Here is an 18,944-nt window from a genome sequence, read left to right on the forward strand (position 1 = left end):
TTTAACAACAATTATAATAATATGTGAAAAGGGATAATGGGCCGTGACAGATTATTAGTTTATTGGATTATGGCACTTTACAAAATTTTTAAATTTTTTTTTATTAATTTTATATAAAAAAATATAAAAATATTATCGTAATAATATAATTTATTTTGTAATCATTTCTCAATTGAGTTGATATTATGGTTAAATCGTGATATCAATTTAGTTAAGTGTTCAAATAATAGTATAGATTCCAAGCTCCGCAACAAGACGAGAGAGTAGGATATAATCCAGTTGAGTTCAAGTTGTAAAAGGTCCTACATTATGTGTCTTATTTTTTTGTGTGAAATTAATCCTTGTACTATAATTTGACCCTTTTTAATCTTCTATATTTTAAAAGGTGTATTTTCAATCCTAATGCTACCACTTTTTATTAATTCCATCAAATAATTTGATATAATTTTTTAAATAAAATTTACAATAACGTGTCATTTAAAAAAATTTACGTATGCAACATCAAAACATGTTTTTTTTAACATTAATTTTATTATATGTTCTTATCATATCTGTTCTTTATGATACAAAGCTCAGAACTATCTATAGCCCCTCCTCAACCCTTAAATAGAAGGATAATGCGCTTTAGCCCACTCGAACCAGCGTCCTTCTGCATGCACTGACAACAATGTCGATACCAATCAAGCTAATACTCAACTAGCAACATCAAAACATGTATCACGTAAAATTATTTGACATAATTAACAAATAAAAGTTGAGATTGAAATTAAGTATACACATTTCAAAAAATAGCAAAATAAAAATGCATAGTTATATAGTAAATGGATTAAATGTTTAGAATTTCATTAAAAGGAAAAAAAAAACTTCTTAGACTAAAAACTCTACGTAAAAAAGATAAAATTTCTCCATAAACTTATATTTTTTTTTTTATTTCCTTTTATATAACTGTAGCATTACGATTTTTAGTTTTTGTTTTTTGATACAATACCTAAAACTACTCATAGCTCCTCATCAACCCTTGAATAAGAAGTTAATTTGCTTCAGCACACTCAAATCAATGTCCGATCTTATACTAGTAATAATATCGATGTCAATTGAGCTAAAACTCAATCAACAACTTATAGTTTAATTAAGTGAAAATTAAATCTTCAAAATGAGAAAAACAACAAAGTCAACTTGAGGGGGACAATGCAACTAGAATTACATATTTATACATGCATACATATAAATGGGTATATAATTGAAATATTTTATGTCCGTTTGACCATCCATAGAGACTAATTTTTTGGGGTTCGAGGTTGGACAATAACGTTGTCCCTAAAGTGAGGTTGGACAATAATGTTGTCCCTAAAGTTCGAACTTAAGTTCTCTTATTAAGAATATAATGTACATTACCACTACACTCAATATTTATTCGATTATATATATTTTTGTTGCATGTGCATCCATGTATAAAACTTTCAAACTTCAAAAAGCAATTTTGTGGCTAAAAACTATTGCTGGCTTTGTTGATGATTCCCTTGCCAAGTCCAAACTATATCTTTCAATGACGGTTTCAATTCTTGGTCACAAAATTCCTTGTACTCCAAGGTATCTCCGGCTGTTTTGTTCAGCTCCACCACATGAAACGATGGTGTAATCTCGAAGATCTCGGCATCGATCCCAAGTTGTCCCTTTCGTCCTTCTTTTATCCCTTGTAGTCGTACCTTTCCGTCCCCATTTTGGATGTTGAAACTCTCACTCCGGGCTATTTGTTTAAACTTCGAGACAATGTCGTTAGCAGGTTTTCGGGTTGTGAACCGAGAAGGGTTCCGTTGGTTAGGGTCTTGTTCAAAGAGGGCGGACAGGTCAAAACCCTGGGAGAGGGATATGATATCGAACGCATTGAAAACGCTCGGCCTGATAGGACTCATCGGATTTGGCGTCACCGTTGTTGATTCATCCTCAGAACTGGTCTCCCAGCCCGAGAACGAAGACACCGATGACGACGAGTCGAATGCTGCCTGGACGTCACTGATTACTAAATTGAACTTTTTAGGGTTTGGCGATAGTGGCGGCGTGTCAATCTTTTTAAACCCCTTCTTAAACCAAACGTTATCCATCAGCTTCTCCACCGTGATTCGTTGGTTCGGGTTCGGATCAAGGATCCGAGAAAGAAGCTTTCGAACCTCTGGTGGTAACCATTGTGGACACTTAAAGTCTCCTCTACAAATCTTCTTATACATTTCCATCAAATTCTGATCATGAAAAGGTAGAAACCCCGCCATAAGAACATAAAGAATAACCCCACAAGACCAAATATCCGCCTTAGCACCATCATACCCTTTCTTATTTATAACCTCCGGTGCCACATACGCCGGAGTCCCACAAGTCGTATGTAAAAGCCCATCTTGCCAACAAGATTCCGTCAATGCACTCAACCCAAAATCCGAAACTTTCAAATTCTCATTCTCATCCAACAAAAGATTCTCCGGTTTCAAATCACGGTGATAGACGCCACGACTATGACAAAAATCCACCGCCGCCACCAATTGTTGAAAATAATGGCGAGCCACATTTTCTTTAAGTTTCCCTTTAGCCACTTTATTGAAAAGCTCGCCGCCTCGGACGTATTCCATAACGAAATAAATCTTCGATTTAGTCGCCATTACCTCGTACAATTGAACAACATTTGGATGTTTAATGATTCGCATGACGGCGATTTCACGTTTCGTTTGATCGATTAAACCACCTTTCATTATCTTCTCTTTGTCAATGATTTTAATGGCGCAACTTTGTCCGTTCGTCAAATTCCTCGCGTAATAAACCTTAGCGAACGTCCCTTGGCCGAGTAATCTCCCGAGTTCGAATCTTTGCATTAAAACAGTCCCTTTCTTCTCCATAATTTCAAACAAAACTCTATATTAACTAAAAAAAACAATGAATAATTAACAAACAAGTAGAATCCTTTTTTTTTTAACATAGAAAAGAGATGATGAGAGAAAGGGGCTGATTCAATACTTTTTTTTTCTTTGTTGAAAATAATCCCACCTTGAAAAATGGTCGAGAAAATTTGGGTTATTCTGTGTAAGAAATTTTCCGGGGAAAAAAATGGCATTCACCGTTGAAACCAGTTTACGAAAAATAGTAAAAATTTGGTTGGAACGTCTATATATAGTTAAAAGAGAAGCTGATAATTTGGATCGAAGATCCAACGGTTGGGATATTTTTGGTTTTTTATTTTTATTTTCATGAAGGATTATATATATGGGAAATGCTAACAATATGCTTAAAAAAAGAGGTAAATTACACTTGAGATCACTAAACATCAGTAAATTTATATTTTAGTCATTCAATTTTAAAAAGTTACAAAGTGGTCATTAAATTATTTAAATTCTTTTAGTTAAGTCACTTATCTATTTAAAAGTAATAAAATAACAAAAACCTAACCTTTATCTAAATAAACAATTTTAAATAAGCCTAAACTTTATCTAAATAAACATTTTTTATTTAAAAAACCCTAACATTTGTCAAAATAAACAATTTTTTAAAATATAATCAAAGATTAATTATAATTATTACATACATTCATAAAAACTTAGAATTATTATATTTTTTGGGTTTCGGGTTTAAAGTTTATTGTTTAAGATTTAGAGTTTAAGTTTAGGGTTTATGGTTATATCGAGCTCCAGGTTTTGAATTTTGTATTTATGTTTAAATAAAGTTATCGGTGTTTATCTATAAGTCATCCATATTTTTTTTTATTTCATCAGGTTTTGAAAATATTTTTCAAAAAAATACACATCAAAGTTATTGATTAATTTTTATTTACTTGAAAATTTATTTTTTTAGAAATATTTATAAAAAAATACTTTAAAATTTTATCAAATAATATTCAAAATCCATAAAAAAAAGTTTATTTTGTCAAAATAAATAAATAAAAATTAAAAAAACAAAAGTCAATATGGAAAAATAAAACCCGAACCAAATTACGATGAACAGTTCAAAAATCCAAAAAGCTTGATTAAACTAAACTGATATCACCCTTCATTGATGATATATAGGACTTTTACATTGACAGTGCATCAAATATTCACTATTTATTTATTTATTAATCAATATTATTATAATTGAGGTCATTTGTGGAGAATAATAATTAATTTATTTTTAATAAAGACCATTATAATTAAATATTATTATCTTAATATATTTTTGTATATCATATTATATATTTATATAAATTTTAATATTTATTTATTTTATTATTTAAAAGTTTGATCGAGTTAGTGTTACTCATAAACCGCAACTCAACTCATTTGTGAAATAATAAAATAAAAAATTATTATTTTTACAAATCAACCAAAAATATTTTAAAAGTATTTTTAACTTTTTTCTCTTACAAGTATAATTTAGTTTTTTTAATCAAAATTCTTTTATCTTAAAATATTTTTGTGTATCATATTAATATATTTATACAAATTTTAATATTTATACTATTATTTAAAAGTTCGATTGAGTTACTATCATCCATCAATTAGGTCTAGAGTTATCCATGGACTAGGACGGGCCCTAACAAAATTTTAGGCCCGATTGATTGGCTTGGGCTCAAAAAATAGGCCTAAATTTTTGCCCAAACTTGGCTCGGATAAAAAAGCTAAAACTCGAACCCGACCTAGCCTAGCCGTATTAATTTTTTAATTTTTATTTTTTGTATAAAAATTTAAAAAATATATAATACACCAAATATACTAAAAAATTAAAATAAATGTTTCCCAACAAATTGAAAATAGATTAAAAAAATATTTATACTTAAATAACACTAAGATAAATAACAACTTAACAAGCAAACACCTCTAAAATGATAGCAAAATTAACAATAAAACAAGTGTTATACAATATCCAAACATTAACAATAAAATAGTAGTAACATAATAGTGAAATGGTAGCAAAACAATGGTAAAAAGTGGGAAAACAACAACAAACGATGGGAAAATAGCAACAAAACAACAAGGTTATTATTATTATTATTATTACAAATTTGGGTTGGGCCCGGGTTAAGAAAACCTTACCTAAAGCCCGACCCATTTTTTAAACGAGTCTGATTTTTTGCCCAAGCCCATTTTCTGGGCCTATGTTTTTGCCCAAACCCTCTCATTTTTCAGGCGAGCCTTGGCCCGACTCATGGACAACTCTAACTAGGTCCCAACTCAACTGTGAAATTATCCAAACCCGACTATTTTTACAAAGCAATAAATATTATTTCGAGAACATTTTTATCTTTCTTATACATGTATACTTTAATTTTTTTAATCAATATTATTATAATTAAAAAAAATTATATTAATGTATTTTTATGTGTCATATACATATTGATATAACTTTTTTATATCTACACTATTATTTAAGAGTTTGATTGAGTTAGTATCACTCATCAACTGGGTCCTAACTCAGTTATGAAATTATCAGAAACTCATTATTTGTATAAAACAACATATATTATTTTGAAGGCATTTTTGTCTTTTTCTTATATAAAATCTAGAAAAATGAATACATATGATGGGATTTAAACCCAAAGCATTATGATATTCACTCTTAACTTTATCATTTCAACCAACGTCACATTTAATTTTTATATCACTTTTTGATAATTTAATACACGAGTTTTTCACCTATATCATTAATGTCCCATAATCTATTCCAGATAATTCACAATATATATATTCATGTTTTATATTGCAGTTTTGTTTCACACTTGAAATATATTTTTTTGCCGATTAAGTCTTAACTCGATTGAAATAGATATTGTTGCCAATTTAGGAGGACATGGGTTTGAGTGCGCTGAAGCGCATTATTCTCTTATTTATAGGTTGGGGAGGGAATATAGGTAGTTATAAGATTTGTATAAAAAAGAACAGATATGATTAAGACCTATAATAAAATTATTTAAAAAAAAAATTTTGCATGTTAGAAATAATGTTGGGTGGACCATTATCCATGGTTTGGAATGTAGGTTTACAGGCCAAATGACCCACATACACAAGATATTAGCCACAAATTCAAGTTGGGTTTGTCTTGGAGCTGACCCTTCATAATATAAGGCTAAACAACTTTAAAAAAACAATAATATAAGGATAAGTTAGATTTAAAATCACTAAATTATTAATAAATTTATGTTTTGGTTACTCAATTTTAAAAAGTTATAAAATGATCACTGAACTATTCGAAAATTTTTATTTAAGCCATTAAGCTGTTAAATTTTTTTTTCAAAGTTTGGCTAGCAAATTCCAAGTAATGATTCGACGATTGGTACGATGAGTTAATATCCATCGACGAGTTGAATAAATCGATACATGAGCTAGCTAAATCGAGCTCTCATAATCATAAATTTATAAAATTTACAAGAAAATGACTTGATTTTCTTACTAAAGATGATGGTCGAATGTTGAAATGGTTAAAAGGGTTTTTCTTTCTTTTGGACGGTAGGGAAATAAAATGAAGAAGATGACACTTCGACGTCCACTAACTTTAATTTATATACCTTAATTATAATTTAATGGCTCAAGGCTGTAAAAAGCTCTCAAATTTTATTTTTTTTAAAAAGCAATTTAGTCCTACTTTTTTTTCCACTCAATTGGGTACTTGAATTATTAAAATGCATCAAAAAGATCCTTTGACCGTTTCCTAATTTTTCAGTTAAAACCACCACGTACCACAACCAGGCGTGACATGTGACGAAAAATGATAAAAAAATAATAATCAATAAAAATTATAAAAATTATTAAATTTTAAAAAATATTTAAAAGTTATTAAAATTAGAAAAAAAGTTATAAAAATCGTAAAAAATTATAAAATATATAGAAATATAGAAAAAAAAGTTATAAAATTTTATAAAGTCGTCAGAAAATTATAAATAATATAAAGAAATATAAAATTTGTAAAAAAAATTATAAAAATGATATTTTTGATGCATTTTGGTGAAAATAAAAACTTAATTACTTTTCTTAAAAAAGTTATTGTTTAATTAATCTAACATAATTAGCTTAATTAAGCTTTAACCATGTTGATTTTATTATTAAATAATCTAAGTGGAAGGCATCATCAATGTCCAGTATCTCATGATGGCAAATGATTTAATAACCATTTTAGCCCTTTGATTAATTGTTATATAAGTCTTCAAGCTTTTTCTTAATTAAAATTTAATAGTGATTGGATTTTTACAATTTAATCCCAAGGTTTAATTAACTATTTTATCGACTAAATTACTCGACCATTTTTTATTATATTCTCATATTAGCTTCATAAATATTTCTATTTTACAGACTCGGTTTACGAAAATAAAGTTCCGAAACCATTAAAAATTGAGTCATTACAATTTTAATCGAATTTCTAACATACAGAGAAATCATTTTACTCACAGTAAAAAGCATTAGGGACCAACATATAATACATGAGATGGGTACAATAATAAGAATAGGAGAAAGTGAGTGACAATGGCAATTTTACAGACTCGATTTACGAAAATAAAGTTCCGAAACCATTAAAAATTGAGCCATTACAATTTTAATCGAATTTCTAAAATAGAGAAAAATCATTTTACTCACTATAAAAAGCATTAGGGACCAAAATATAATACATGAGACGGGTACAATAATAAGAATAGGAGAAAGTAAGTGACAAAAGCAATTTTACAAACTCGATTTAAGAAAATAAAGTTCCGAAACCATTGAAAATTAAGTCGTTACAATTTTGGTCAAATTTCTAACATATAGAGAAATAATTTTACTCACTGTAAAAAGCATCAGGGACCAAAATATAATACATGAGACGGGTACAATAATAAGAATAGGAGAAAGTGAGTGACAAAAGCAATTAGACAACCGTCATTTCATACTTTAAATAATTGTCTAATCATTTAATTAAGTCCACTTCATCCTGCTCTTTTATTTTATTTCTATTATTACAAAAGTAATCGTTTTGCTCGGTTTTCTAACATACAGAGAGATCCTTGTACTCACTTTTAAAAAGTATTGGGGACCAAAATACATTCTGTGCTATAATACACGGGACCTGTACAGTGCTTTTTAGCCGGAATGGGAGAAAAAGAGAGAGACAAAAGAAAATTTAGAGTGTCTCCATTGATAAAATCTCAAGTTCAGCCCACCACAATGGGGAGAGTCTTGGGACAGCTTGTTCAGGTGTGATATTAAAAGCTTGTCTCAATTTGGAACTCACATCCTTCATTGTTGGTCTTTGCCTTGGTTCACTTTGAATACACTCTTGTATTACCTCACAGATCACTTCAAGTTCTTCAGCTTTGAAACCTTTTAGTGTTGGATCAACCAAGTTGTTGAGGCTCCCTTTATCATTCAAATATTGAGAAGCCTGCCAAAAGCAAGGGGAAGAATTTTATTAGGTCATTAGGTGCCATGGTAGTTGGATTCGGGTGCGTGTGTGCCCACGGGCATGTTCAAAAAGATCATATTCCTATACTCATGTTTGGGTCAGAGGTATCTATAAGTTGGAAATATGTCTCATATTTGGACCAAGTTCATTATCAGGCTTAATATTTTTGTCTAAACCTTTCCGAATACGGGATGAGGCTCTGCACATGGGTGCTTGGATTCGGGTGTGAGTGTACACAGGTGAGTTCAAAAAGGGTATTTTCTGTGTTAAGAGGATCTCTGGACGATAGTATTCCTATACTCGTGTTCAAGTTAGAGGTGTCTATGAGTTAGACCTAGTGAATGTGTAGTATCAACAATATATAGGTTTCATATTTTGGCCAAGTTCATTCTCAAGCTTAATATTTTTGTATAAATCTTCCCAAATACAGGGTGGGGCTTTGCACATAGGTCCTTGGACAGGTCTAGTTCAAGTATGTGTCAGACATGATTCCTGAAAGAAAAGCAAGGGGAACCGATAGCTTTTTGGCTCCGGGTGCTAAGGTACTTGGATTTGCGTGTAAGTGTGCACACAAACGTGTTAAAAAAGGGTGTATTTTCTATGTATTAATAGGATCTCTGGAAGATCATATTGTTATATTCGTGATCGGGTCTGAGGTGTCTAGGAGATGGACCAGGCTCATGGGTAGCATCAACACTGCATAGGTCTCATATTTTGGCCAAGTTCATTCTCAGGCTTTATATTATGTCTAAACCTTCCCAAATACCAGGTGGAGCTTTGCTCATGGGTCCTTGGACAAGTCTAGTACAAGTATGTGTCAGACACGATTATTGAAGAAAAGAGGGGAAGTGTTAACTTTTTTGCTTCGGGAGATATGGTGCTTGGGTTCGGGTGTGAGTGTGTACACGAGTGAGGTCAAAAAGGGTATTTTCTATGTATTAAAAAGATCTTTGGAAGATCATATTCCGATACTTGTGTTTGGGTCAGAGGTGTCTATGAGTTGGACCCAGCTCGTGTAGCATTAACACTATATAGGTCTCATGTTTCCACCAAGTTCATTCTCAGGCTTGATATTTTTGTCTAAACCTTCTCGAATACTGGGTAGGGCTTTGGTCATGGGTCCTTGGAAAGGACTAGTTCAAGTATGTGTCAGACACAATTACTTCAAGAAAAGCAAAGGTAAGTGTTAGCTTTTTCGCTTCGAGTGTTATGGTGCTTGGATTCGGGTGTCAGTGTGCACACGGGTGTGTTCGAAAGGGTATTTTCTATGTATTAAGAGGATTTTTAGATCATATTCCTATACTCTGTGTTCAAATCAAAGGTATCTATGAGTTAGACCAAGCTCATATGTAGCATCAACACTATATAGGTCTCATATTTTGGCCAAGTTCATTATCAGGCCTAATATTTTTGTCTAAACCTTCCCAAATACCGGTGGGGCTTTGTACATAGGTCCTTGGACAAGTCTAGTTCAAGTATGTGTTGTACACGATTACTTCAAGAAAAGCAAGGGAAGTGTTAGCTTTTTGGCTTCGGGTGCTATGGTGCTTGGATTCAGGTGTGAGTGTGCACACAGGTGTGTTCGAAAAGGGTATTTTCTATGTATTAAAAGGATCTTTGAAAGATCATATTCCTGTACTCATGTTCAGGTTAGAGGTATCTATGTGTTGGACTGGGCTTGGGTGTAGCATCAACACTATATATAATTTCTCAAGCCGACCCAGCCAAGCTTGAGATATAGGTCTCGTATTTAGCCCAAGTTCATTTCCGAGCCTAATATTTTTGTCTAAACCTTCCCAAATACTGAACAGGGCTATGCACATAGGTCCTTAGATGGGTCTAGTTCAAGCAAATGTCAGACAAGATTTCTTCAAGAAAAACAAAGAGTAAATTAGAACCTTAACATACCCATTCCTCAATAGAGCCTTGTTCTTTGGAGTAAACAAGTTTTCCAGATATGATTTCAAGTAACAATATGCCAAAACTGTAGACATTCGTTTCCGGATCAGCATAAGGGTCCAATTTGGAATCTTGTGATCCGTCATCAACCGAGTTGTTCGACTTAGTTGTGGAGTCAAAACCGAGAAGCTCTGAGATCTGCATAAAAAAAGGAAAGAGGAATCGAGTGTTGTTATATCGATAAGAACTTAAAGAAGCTGATTTATAAAGAACATTCAATGTACCTTTGCAGCATAATCATCCGTTAGATAGATAAAAGATGAACTTAAGTTTGGATGAGATATAGGAGGATTCAAATCATGGTGCATATAAAGAAGACAATAAGCTACACCCATTATGATTCTCACCCTCCCACTCCAATCAAGATGTTCCATATCTTCAACTGAGAATAAAAACGGATAATATTTAAGCTCTCAATGAATCAACATCATGTAATCAGGAAATATGCATGTTAAGTGATGATTATTACCATGTAGATGCTCGAAAAGGGTTCCGTTTGGAGCATATTCAAACACCATCATCCTACTAAAAGGTTCATCGTCCATGCAATAGCCAATAAGGTTGACAAAGTTCTTATGGTTAATTCGTGATAATCTGTCGATCTGGGATGAGTTCCAACATAGCAATTTGATTAAAAGAATGAGTTTGATTCTTGTTATGAGCACAAATTTGTAACGACAAACCTTTCTCCGAAAACCTGTTTCTGAGCTCTTTGGCCATTCTTTTGAGGATGAAACACAGATTGATGTAACGGCAATCTCAACTCCGCTGGAAAGTGTCCCTTTATACACCGTGCAACCATCAATTGCCTGAACTATATTGCTAAAATCCTCACAGGCTGTTTTGAGTTCTGATCGGTTTAACTTAGGCACCCCTACATTTCAAATAAACCGAAATACATTTTTATAGTGTCATATGAAGGTGTAACTAGATCATCAGGAAAAAATTAATCAAGCATTGCCTGTAACAAAAACTTTCTGCAGCTGGCCACTTAGTCCAGTTTTCCAGGGACCTATCCCTTTTGCTGCTCGTTTACGACACATGAAAGCCAAAGCCACAAATGCAATAAAGACTAGTATGCAAGGAATGATGATGAAATATTTCCACAAATCCCCGGAAGATTTTTCAGCAGTTGTCTCGCCCTTAGAGTTTTCAGACGACTGATCAACAGGTTTCGAATTAGCTTGTGAAGACTGGTCAGCAGGCTCCGAATTAGTTTCAGATGACTCATCATCAGGTTCCGATTTAGTCCCAGTTTCCTTAGGCACTGCAGGGAAACTACCGCTACTTCTGGTAGTCGGGAGAGCAATGATCTGCTCAGTGGAAGGCACAGCAGTAGCCGGTACAGCTGGGAGATTCTTTGATGACCCAAGCAGCCCACGACGTTCGAAAGGGACGACAAGATTCCTTGCGTTACAAGCCATTTGTTGCTCTGATGAACGTACTTAAAAGAAAAAATAGCATCATTGTTGCCCGAAAGCATACTTCTTCATAGTTCAATGGACCAAGAGTTCATAAATGTTTACTGACCACAGCAACTGTCATTACACTCAGCCAGTGTGTCTTTTTGCAACTTGAACCTTGTAAGAAGGTAAATCAATGAACAAAGATGAACTTTAAAATAACATAACCAATGATTAAAAAAAAGGAAGGTGAAAAGATATACAATAAGTTCATACCATTGTATCAGCACGGTATTGAGGGAACGAATAAGAGCTCCTTGAATCTGGATGAACAACAATCCTGCTCCATTAAATTGTCGCCAACTACTCTGCCATATGCTGTCAACTTGGGCAATAAGTAATCAGTAAACAAGAGGGGTAGAGCTCTTAATAAGCCTAATTCATCAGTTAAAAAGCAACCATGCCAGGCATTCGATACAAAATATCAAAGCACTCGTTGAAGAATCATGTTGCTAGTAGCATAAAGTCTTATGACCTTATGCTGAAGGTTATCCTTGAAAAAAACTAACTCAAGTCTTGACACTAGAATGAGGCATCAATTTCAAGCCAATGAACCACGAAAATCATTCTACTTTACAGAACATATATCTTCTAACTTTAAGCACAAGCAAATATGAAGTTATGTCATATATAAGTATACATTACGGAATAAGGGAGGGGGATCAACCAACGCAAAGCAATAACAATGCCACTGGAATGAATAAGCTCTTACCGAAGTGTGAACTTTCTATTTGCACAGCCAATTCTGGTAGCCAAAATCGACGCGAGATTTTTATCAAACTGCAGTTCAGAGAGCAATTTTAGCTTCCCGAATTCTGAAGGAATGCTGCCCTCAAATTTGTTGTCGTAAAGTAACCTAAGGTAGAAGGAAAATTAAGTTAAAGCTAACACACATTATGAACAAGCATAAATAGATATATAAAGTGAACGCACAAGCATTTTAGAGACGACATTTCCCCTATCTCGGCCGGAACCATTCCACTCAAGTCATTTTCCCTCAAATCTAATAGCTCCAGCTTCGTAAGCTCCCCAAACTCCTTTGGAATGACACCGGAGAACCGGTTTCTATAGAGCACACTGTTGATATAAACATCGAGAAACAATCCAGAAAACTCGATTAGGTTAAGCAAGAACTACAGCCATTACCCAATATAGTGTTGTATGTTACGACCTATATATAATGCCCTCTCATTTATAGAATTCCTTGCATACAAACAGTAAGTTAATCCCATTGCAGGTAAAAATATCATGAAAGCCCCTGTATTAGAAGTTATATTGCATTTTGCCCTCTCTACTCGAAAAATGAACAAACTAGTCCTATATTAGATTAAAGAGAAAACTAGTACTTTTGATTAAAAAATTCATCCATTTCTACTGTTAAAAATTGGCATGACTAACATAATAACCAAACAGCGATACATAGTGTGGCACATGTATTTCATGCTGACGTACAGGGACCGATTTTTAATAATAGAAATAGATAGAATTTTTAATAGAATGCCAATTTACTTTTTGATCTAATGTGCAAAGATTAATTTGTCCATTTTTTAGTAGAAAGGGCAAACTACAATCCAATTTCTAGTATATGGACCTCCATGATACTTTTACCTCCCATTACAATGCATAAAACCAGAGGCATACAAGGGTTAAACATTGAAAGATATGTAAGAATTTTGTTTATTGGGACCAAGTGGTGAATCTTACAGTGATCTTAAGTCGCTTAATTTCCCGAGCTCAGGTGCTAATGTTCCTTTCAAAGCAAGGGAACTCAAATCCCTAAAAGAAAAAACAATAAACAAAAAGGCATCAAAAGATTCATCCTTCAATAGTTTTACACCATAAATAACTTATATAAAGATCTATAATACTCATTAAGAACCATTGGTAAAAGTACCATGAAGCCCCTTGTACAAAGAGTCAGATTGCATTTTGCCTTATCTACTCAAAAAATGAGCAAAAATTTTATCCATTTCTACTATTAAAAACTGATCCCTGTACATCCGAATGAGTTACACATGGCACACCTACGTGTAATTGTATTGTTATTCTAACGTTCAGTGACCGGTTTTGAACCGTAAAAATGGATGAAATTTTTAACAAAAAACACCAGTCTGCTCTTTGATCTAACATAGAATGACTAATTTGCTCATTTTTTGAGTAAACGGGGCAAAACGCAATCTAACTCTTAGTGGAGGGGCATGATTTCGATGATACTTTTACCAAGAATCATTCACAAAAGAAAATTTTTCAACTACATACCAAATGATGTATATAGAAAAAATGACTTACAGCATTTGCACATTGCCATCAACACAATGAACACCATACCACATACATGGCGTGGTGTCATTAGAATTCCAATTAGCAAAAGCACCATAAGGATCCGAATCAATTCGAGCTTGAAATTCTAACAAAGCCAAACCTGTATCTCCGAAATCCATTTCAACAATCAAAATTGAAGAGAAAGCAACATCATATATATATACATATATATACCACAAAAGGAAGGAATTTAGTCATTTACCATCAGTGATAATAGCCAAAGACCCTTGAATGATGAAACATGGAATCAAGAAGAAAAATAAGAAATGGAATTCAATATGGTTCCATTTACCCCCCATTGCTACATAAACCAAACGCTGCAATGGCAAACAGCCAACTTCTACAAAGAAACTCCAGATTTTCCTCATACAAAAAGCACCTCTCCCTCTTCCAATAACAACAACAAAAGAAACAAAAGACAAAACCGTAAGTACCCTTTGGTTTTACTATCAAAAACCATATTACAATGAAATGTAAATTCACAGCCATTAATGATCATTTTAGGGTCTCTCATTTCCCTTTTCTTTTTCTTTCCTGGTTATATAATGTTACAAACTTACAACACCCTTCTTCTTGATAATTGCATGTAACTTAAATTTCTCCTTTTAATCTTCATAGGATCTGCAAATTTAATGAAATAATAATAATAAGCAATCCAGTAAAAACCAAATATATATATAAAGGGGAATTGAAAATCACCATAAAGGGTGTACCTTTGATGCTGTTGTTGCAATGGTAACAATGGGATTTTATCATAAACAATGAGAAAAACAAAAAAGGAAGGGTTTTTTTTTTTTGGTGAGGGTGGTGAAGAAGAGCTTTATATATATATATATATAACAAAAAATCTGGATTTTGAAAACAACAATTTTAATAAAACCAAATAAAATAAACCCAGAATTTTAATTTATTTTTCTTCAATTGCCGCCCTTTCTCTCTTTCTCTCAACAATGGGGGGCTACAAATTATTTATTTTATTTTTTAAAATTTTCTTACAAAATTCCCAGAAAATTCTCAACTTTTTTTTTCTCTCCTAATTTTATTTTCTTTTACTGGAAAATTGGAGCCCCCACCATCCACCCTCACAAACTGTGAAATTGTTGTGTGTGTTTTTTTTCCTTTTTTTTTCTAAATTTTCTTTCAATTATTTTTGTTCTATTATGGTGATAATAAAATTTGCCATTTTTTAGGCGTTTAATCATGGGAAATTTAGGGGAGGGGTCCACATAAAAAGTATGGATTAATTTTTAATTAATTGTTGATTAAGTAATTGGCGGGAAGGATTAAGCGAACTAAAATGAGAGGAGAGGTTTTGTGGGCCCCACACTTTGCGGCTGTCCCCCTTCTTAACATTACCATTAAAATGAAAATGAAAATTTATTGAAATATATAAATATTTTGATTATTTTTAAAATTGTTAATTTCTTTCAATTATATTACTTTATTATTTATTAATTTATAATTTCATCATTATTTAAAAGATTAATTTTTTTGGGTCAAAATATAATTTTATTATATATTAATTTATAATTTAATTATTTATGAAGGGACTGAATTGATAATTTTCCATTTTTGGAGGCTGCACCTGAGTTAGATATTTGACCATCCCTGCTCGTATGCTTATCAAAAAATATTTTTTGGTAAAAAAGAAAATAACCATACAATCAGCCAAATACAATCAATATGGAGAATTTGCAAACTAGCTTCCGGTGATGGATTGAATTTTAGCTCGTTTCGTTTTAGTATTATTGTTAGTGTAGGAGGACGAGCTTCGAGTGCACTTCAGCACGCATTATCCTCTTATTTAAGAGTTTGGGAGGGAGTATGGATAATTTTAGGCATTGTATTAAAAAAAGCAGATATGAACAAAACCTATAATGAGCTTAATGTTCAAAAAATAATAATTAAGACCAAATTCACCGATCATTTCTTTAAGCGATCTAACTAGACTTGATAAGTGGTCGGGTTCAGGCCAGGCTAATGCAAAATTTTAAGCCCTATTTAAAAAATGAGCTTAAGATTCTCCTTAAGTTCAGTCCAGATTAAAAATGTTAGACCCGAACCCAACTTAGCCCGCCTGTATTAATTTTTTTTTAAGATTTCTTTATATAATAACAAATTAAAAAATATAATACATCAAAAACATTAAAATAAATGTTCCCCAACAAATTGAAAATACTTTGAAAAAGTATTTATACTTAAATAACATTAAAAGCAACTTAACAAACAAATATCTGTAAAATATTAACAAAATTAACGATAAAACAATAGTTATACAATATCCAAATAATAATAACAAAAATAGTAGCAATATAATAGCGAAAGGGTAGCTAAAGAGGAAGTTTAAATAGATTCGGGTCGAACTCGGGCAAAAAAAATTTTACCCAATGCCTAACCCGTTTAGAAAATATCCAAATTTATTTTCGGATCCTATATTTTTACCCAAACCCTCACTTTAGATCTGAACAGGTAGTCCAACCCGTGATGAGTTCTAGATCTAATCACTATGGTGTTTACCCTATCTTCGGCATCTCGAGCAATTCATACTCCTCCATTTGTACTTCCACTTAAAAACCCTTACCCAAAGTTCAGATGGCAGGGCAGAAAATGGAAAATTACATTTCGAACCCCTTAAAATCATTAAATTATAAATTTATTATGATAAAATTACATATTAGTTCCCAAACATAAAAAAAATTTATTTAATCCTTTTTAAAAATAATGAAATCATAAACTAACATGATAAAATTTTATTTTAACCTTTCAAAAATTTATAGTTTAATTCTAACCTCTCCTAAAAAAATTTCTAAATTCCCCCTACCAAAGTTGGTCCGGATTGCTAACTTGAAATAATAATAAAAATACTTAATTGGTAGCAATGTAACTAAAAACATAATGTCGTAATGAACTTGAATTTAAGGAAATAATTTTAACTGTGTTAATAGTTGAACCTAAATTTTGAAATCTGAAAAATAAAGGGACTAAATTCTTAAAAATAAAAATATAAGGATTGAATTGTAAAATTATAAAGAGTATATAGACTTATGGGATATTTTAACCTGAATTTATATGGACTAAATTTACCAAAAATGCAACCGCATTGGATATAGACTTTTTTTATACAATGTCTAAAAGTACTGATAATTCCTCCTCAACCTTTAGATAGGAAGATAAAAACACTTCAACGCGCTTAAACCCATGTCCTCTTATAACAGCAATAATGTCGATGCCAACTGAGCTAAAACTATCTGTAAACAAAAACTTCTATAATTTAACCAATAAATTATTAATATTTGATTTTATGTAATAATAAAGTATTTAGATGTTACGAGACAATAAATATATAAATACAATAAAAAAATTTCATAAAATTTCGATTTTAATTAACGGTGAAAGTTATTACTGTAATTATTAGTTAACCACATCAAACATTCTCAAATTACTATTCAAATTAGAGATATTCATGAGTCAGATTGAACCAAGCTTGGGTCGGATATATGTATGATATTTGTATATTTTATGTTTGTCAAAGTCTCTAACCTGAAATATGAGATTAAAATTTTGCTTCAATTCGCTCATATTTATAAATGATTAACCCAAACTCGTTTTAAGGCCACTTGTATTATTTTTGTTTTAAAAAACCTCTCTTATTTTAATTTGATGTTTTAGATTTTTTCTTGTTTATTTTTAATGTTTTTATAATATTATATTATTATATATTTAATTTTGGGTAAGCATTTGGTACACTGGAAGTATACTTTTTTATTCCACAAACAGTTTTAAAAAATTAACATGTGTCTATTTTTTTTAAATATCTATTTTTTAATATTTTTTTGTATATTTATAGGACACTTGCCAACCTTTTAACACTTATGGAATCTTAAAACTCCAGCAGTGTACCAAATATTTTCTCTTTAATTTAAAGATATACGAATTACATAATATATAAAATAAGATAATATTATATTTAAAAAAATATAAAATGGGTTAGGCCAGACTTAATGATGAAGCCCAACCTCAATCCATATTTTAAATGGGTCTAAATTTTGTACCCAAACTCATTTTCCAAGTATCTACTTTTATTCAAATCCTCTCATATTTTAAGTGGGCCTTCGGACTTGGATGGATAGTCCAACCCTTAAATAAGTCTACTCTAGGTTGTGCTTTCAAAACATAAGTATCTTAAATCAACCATAAACTTCAAAACGTTCTAATTGTGCTATCAAAACATCAATGTTGTATTAGTTAGATCCTTCTATCGACCTAACTATCAATTTAGACATTAAATATCAGTTTGGATCTAATGCAAGCATAATTAAAACATGTAGATCAAACTGCAAAAATATCTATATCTATTGTATAGATAACTTGGATGTGTCTTGCTAAGAAAAATATATTGTCATTTAAGCGAGTCTTTTTTTAAACACGTCATATTAAACTTATGGTCCCTTTGGATGGGTGTTTACCTATAGTGCGGTGCATTTAACTTCTTCTTTTTTTTTTATGCTACAGTACCACTACAATATTTAATCTCATCGCCACTACTGTTTTTACATTAACCGCAGGTAAACACACCATCCATCCAAAGGAACCCTTAAAAGATTTTAAAATTTAAATAATAGTTTATTAACATCTAGTTTTAATTTTTTAAAGAATGGCTATTTATGTCCTCAGTAAAATGTATCATCTATGTGATAAAAAATTTCACATAATTTTAAATGAAAGGTGTCGAAACCTTTGTTTGAGTTCGACTTATATTTTGAAAATGAAAATGGAAGTCGCCACCAATCATTTTATTCATTAGGTGTGATCGGGTCA

The 18,944-nt window shown here is 31.6% G+C and overlaps 2 protein-coding genes across 3 annotated transcripts; both read right to left on the reverse strand.

Annotated features, from left to right (window-relative positions):
* Positions 1-1,176: 1,176 nt before the first annotated feature.
* Positions 1,177-3,061, reverse strand: LOC107960234 (CBL-interacting serine/threonine-protein kinase 20). Its single transcript, XM_016896533.2, has one exon. It carries the CDS (start codon positions 2,880-2,882, stop codon positions 1,494-1,496), a length of 1,389 nt encoding a protein of 462 aa, XP_016752022.1. The 5' UTR covers positions 2,883-3,061; the 3' UTR covers positions 1,177-1,493.
* Positions 3,062-7,836: 4,775 nt separating this feature from the next.
* LOC121218689 (protein MALE DISCOVERER 2) lies at positions 7,837-15,013 on the reverse strand. 2 transcript variants are annotated; one of them, XM_041096287.1, is made up of 15 exons: positions 14,840-15,013; positions 14,687-14,747; positions 14,329-14,513; positions 14,094-14,226; positions 13,509-13,580; positions 12,738-12,881; positions 12,517-12,660; positions 12,021-12,122; positions 11,872-11,921; positions 11,303-11,773; positions 11,025-11,215; positions 10,811-10,943; positions 10,566-10,723; positions 10,291-10,479; positions 7,837-8,361 (listed from the first exon to the last, which is right to left on the reverse strand). In XM_041096287.1, the coding sequence occupies exons 1-15, from the start codon at positions 14,880-14,882 to the stop codon at positions 8,101-8,103; spliced, it is 2,337 nt and encodes a 778-aa protein (XP_040952221.1). In that variant the 5' UTR covers positions 14,883-15,013; the 3' UTR covers positions 7,837-8,100. The 2 variants fall into 2 exon arrangements, with proteins under 2 accessions (XP_040952221.1, XP_040952220.1); XM_041096286.1 differs by having other exon boundaries at positions 11,303-11,785.
* Between the last annotated feature and the right edge of the window lie 3,931 nt (positions 15,014-18,944).

Source organism: Gossypium hirsutum, chromosome D06 (genome assembly GCF_007990345.1).
Source record: "Gossypium hirsutum isolate 1008001.06 chromosome D06, Gossypium_hirsutum_v2.1, whole genome shotgun sequence".
Classification (NCBI taxonomy): Eukaryota; Viridiplantae; Streptophyta; class Magnoliopsida; order Malvales; family Malvaceae; genus Gossypium; species Gossypium hirsutum.